The 3,700-nt window shown below is 43.9% G+C and overlaps 1 protein-coding gene across 1 annotated transcript; it reads left to right on the top strand.

The window, feature by feature from the left end:
• Positions 1-1,185: 1,185 nt before the first annotated feature.
• Positions 1,186-3,388, top strand: EOLA1 (endothelium and lymphocyte associated ASCH domain 1; the record flags this gene model as incomplete). The annotated part of the gene is given in 4 exon segments (XM_057424095.1): positions 1,186-1,269; positions 1,271-1,467; positions 2,840-2,905; positions 2,908-3,388. Coding segments are annotated over 4 exon segments (496 nt in total), but the record flags the coding sequence as incomplete, so codon positions are not given.
• Positions 3,389-3,700: the final 312 nt, after the last annotated feature.

The following is a 3,700-nucleotide window of genomic DNA, read 5'->3' as shown; positions in this document are numbered from 1 at the left end:
GTTAGCTTGCCAACAGGAGATTTTCAACATACTATTTATTCACCTTTGGTAACACACAAGTCTTGTGCTATTTATATTTTACTTAGACCTGTTACACTTGAGATTTTAAGTACCTTATGTTTATTTATATGATGAACTATGATACAAATCCTCCTATAAGTTATATGAGTGCAACACAAAGCTAACACTTACTTACACAACACACACAAAAAAAAAAAATTGGCCTGTGTTTTCCACCAAAGCAACCTTCATGTAAACTAAAATTATGCAGTGGAAAAACATCAAAAGCAAATGCCACAAAAAATCATGAAAGCTCACTGCCTGCAACTCATTCAGCAGCTGACACGTGAGCTTCTCAGCAAGCTGAATGAAAACACTTTGCACGGCCCCCCAGCTGCGGACACGGCAGCCGGGCAGAGCGCTCTGCAGGGCTCCTGCTGCCACTTCGCTACCGGTCTTTGAGGGGAGCACCGGCAGACAGCGCGACCCCAAGGCCGAGTGCCACAGCCAGCCCCAGCAGCGGGCGCTCCCGGGCGCAACCAGGGACGCTTCAGCTGCCTTCTTACCCAGAGGAGGGTGAAGCAGCCTCCGCTTTTGTGGTATAATCAACAAAACACGAAGGAAGGTAAACACGCGTGGCCAGCAGCCCACCTCCCTTCACACGGACAGGCACCAGCCGAGGGTGACGCGCTGCCGAGAGGCCGAAACCAGCCCAGGCTCTGCGGGCGCAGGCGGTACCGCAGGCAGCAGCGCCGCGTGCCCCTCGTCACCCACTTCCCCACTGCGTCCCCGAGCGCTGCCCACCAGTGCCAGGCGAACGGAAGGAACGAGGCGGAGCTGGAAGCGCAAGGTAGGAGACGGTCCACAGGGCCTCCACGTCACTAAAGCCGGCAGAGCTCTGCGGCGTGAACAAAGAAGACACAAACCCTCTCGGTTGCGGAGTGCCGCATTCTCCTGCGGAGCGGGGCTTTAAAACCCCTTCCGGCGCCGGGAGTGGCCACCTCACGAGCACAGCTGCGGGGTCTGGCCGGGCCGCGAAGCCTTGTTGGCGCGAAGCGGGCAGCACGGCCCCGGGAGGCAGCGCGCTGCCTCCGGGTGCTTGGGGGGGCTGCTCGGCAGGCGTGTCTTGATTTGAGACGATCCTACGCACGTTTCAAACACTAACCTCAGGTGTGTTGTTCATAGGGAATCAACGGGTTCTGATGCAAGGAAAACGATTAAATTTGGCTGCCTTTCCTTCTGACAGCCCTATGCAGGATTAGTTTTAAACAGTCAAAACAGTGGAGACCCGTTGGCGTCCTTTGCTAGCAGAGTACAAGGGCTGCTCCATTGCTATTCATATAGCTGTTAAAGACTGGGAAGATGAAACATGGAGAGCAGTTCTTTCAAATAGGTTTGGTATGACACCGCAACAAGTGCAAGACTTCTTGGATAAAGGGGAAAGGTTTGGCAGATGAGTTATCGCAGGTGAGCAACTGTCAATATTGCTTGGACTGTGTTTTCCAAGCAAGCTTTCAATCTGTTAACATTCAGTCAAATAAAATACACATGGACTTGACACAGCTGTGCTTGTTAAAACGTGCCATTAACGCTTAGGTTGAGGGAGTGGCATCTGTGCTGTGGCTGGGGGGCTATTCCAATTCCTTATGACTGTAAACTTAGGTCAGTAAGGGAAGTTGTGAATAGAATTTATTCTTTTCCATTGTGTTGGAAATGTGAAGTATGTTTGATCTCTGGGATAAAGAATTTTAGTCAGGCCTCAGTTTTTAACAGGCAGTCAACTAAAAAATTTAGGCTACAACTCTATAAGGTGTACGCAAGAAATAAAATTGGTTTCTGCTAACTCATCAGCAGTAAGATAGTATAATGTGGGTTGTGTATTGCCTTGTTTTGTGATAGTAAATGTCAGTTTCACACTTGCATTTTGAGCTTAGTGTTGCTGAAACCATTTTACAGTACTGTTAGTCAAGTGAGATCACCATGTTGCAGTGATTTCATGTTATATTAGAGTATTACATAAATTTCAGTTCTACAAATGTGCCATTGCTCCTGTTATTTGAGCAGTGAAGTTTGTTTGTTAACAAGTTAGGATGGTGGTTTTTTGCTTGTGATGTGCTGAAATACAACATATGCTGCTGTACTGTGTGCTTACAAAGCTTTTATCCGGCACTCATTTTGCTCTCTTATCTTGTAGCTATCTTTTGTTACACTATCTTCAGCATCTCAACATTTTCAGCTATTCCTGCACAACAAATTACTATCACATACACTGAAAAATTGTTTCTGTTCTAGTGCTGAAAATTGTTAACTATTACATAATGTAGTAGTTACGCTGAAAAATGTTAACTACTACATAAATTGCATGCTAAATTGTGGAGTAGGCATCAAAGCTTCTTTGATCTTATTTTAACCATTAAGCAATATAGAAATTCCCTTTCATGACATTAAAAGGGTTCCAGAGAGCAGGAATTTCCATATAGTTTAATGATTTTAAAATGTTAATGGTGCCCTGGTAGGAGCAGAGTTTTATTTCTGATGACGCTGTTTCAAGGCCAAATGTAGCTCAGAGTTTTGGTAGCAGCTGGTACACTTCCTTAGATATGAGTGTCTAACAGAGTTCTGTATCACTGAGATGTGACTGTTGTAACTCCACGCTTCAACTGTAATTCACCAACCTAAGTTCAGTCACACAGGCCACCTTCTGCAGTGGATGACAGTGGTTTGAGATGTGTATGCTTCACACTGTGTTCTGGTAACAAATGAGGTGGTTACTTCTGGAAAACTTCTCTCCAGGAGATCAACCAACCAACTAATTTTGTATTTTAATTTTATAACACAGGATTAATTGATATCGGAGAGACATAGCTATGTCCAGAAAACTTGCCTCCTGAAGAGATTCTGGAGCTGGAAATTGAGCTGTCCTCAATAATCTAGAACAGAAATACTTGACTGTTGTTTCAAATGCAAGTTGGCTTCTGGAACCAGTTCCTGCCAGAGAGGTACAAGGTGTGTGGCAGGTGAACATCGCTGAGGAGCTGATCCCTGCAGAAGCATAGGTGTTGCCCCTCACTATTACTTTTCCTGCCTAAATGCAAACTTAAACTCATAGAATGTTTTGGATTGGAAGGGACTTTGAAGATCCTCTAGTTCCAACCCCCTGGGCAGAGGCACTTTCCACTAGACCAGGTAACTTGTAATTCACAGGTCAGCATCTTGAATACCAGTGAGTTTAGGATTCAAAACTGATTGTTTGAAAGAGCAAATACATTTGAAGAACTGCCCTTTTGAGGCAGAATAAACAAGATGTAATTTTTATGACCATCACTGGAAATCATTGATGGTTCGCTAGATTCTTCCTACATAATAAGCAACTGCCATTTTTTAAAAATATATGGTTGATGTATTTTGTGTACATTTTGTACATTAAAATGTAAATACAACCCTATTATATGTTGTCTCTGTATATGAAGAAGAGTTTGTAAGACCCTCCAGAAAAAATGGTGCTTGAAAGCAGGCTGCCTTTGTTAATATATCTGACAGCCCACTCCTAACCTTAACTTTAAGGACCAGATTTTCCTTATTTCCTGACAGCCTCTGTAGGAAGCTCATTAGAAGGTACCTGTACAAAATTAAATGAAGCTATTATTTCTTTCCCTTTTAAGATGGAAAATACTTGTATTTTCTGTATACATACATAAAT

Source organism: Pezoporus wallicus, unplaced genomic scaffold (assembly GCF_028554395.1).
Source record: "Pezoporus wallicus isolate ANWC-B61680 ecotype Strahan unplaced genomic scaffold, APGP_CSIRO_Pwel_v1 contig_8075, whole genome shotgun sequence".
Taxonomy (NCBI): domain Eukaryota; kingdom Metazoa; phylum Chordata; class Aves; order Psittaciformes; family Psittacidae; genus Pezoporus; species Pezoporus wallicus.
This window is presented reverse-complemented; position numbering and strand designations above follow the sequence as displayed.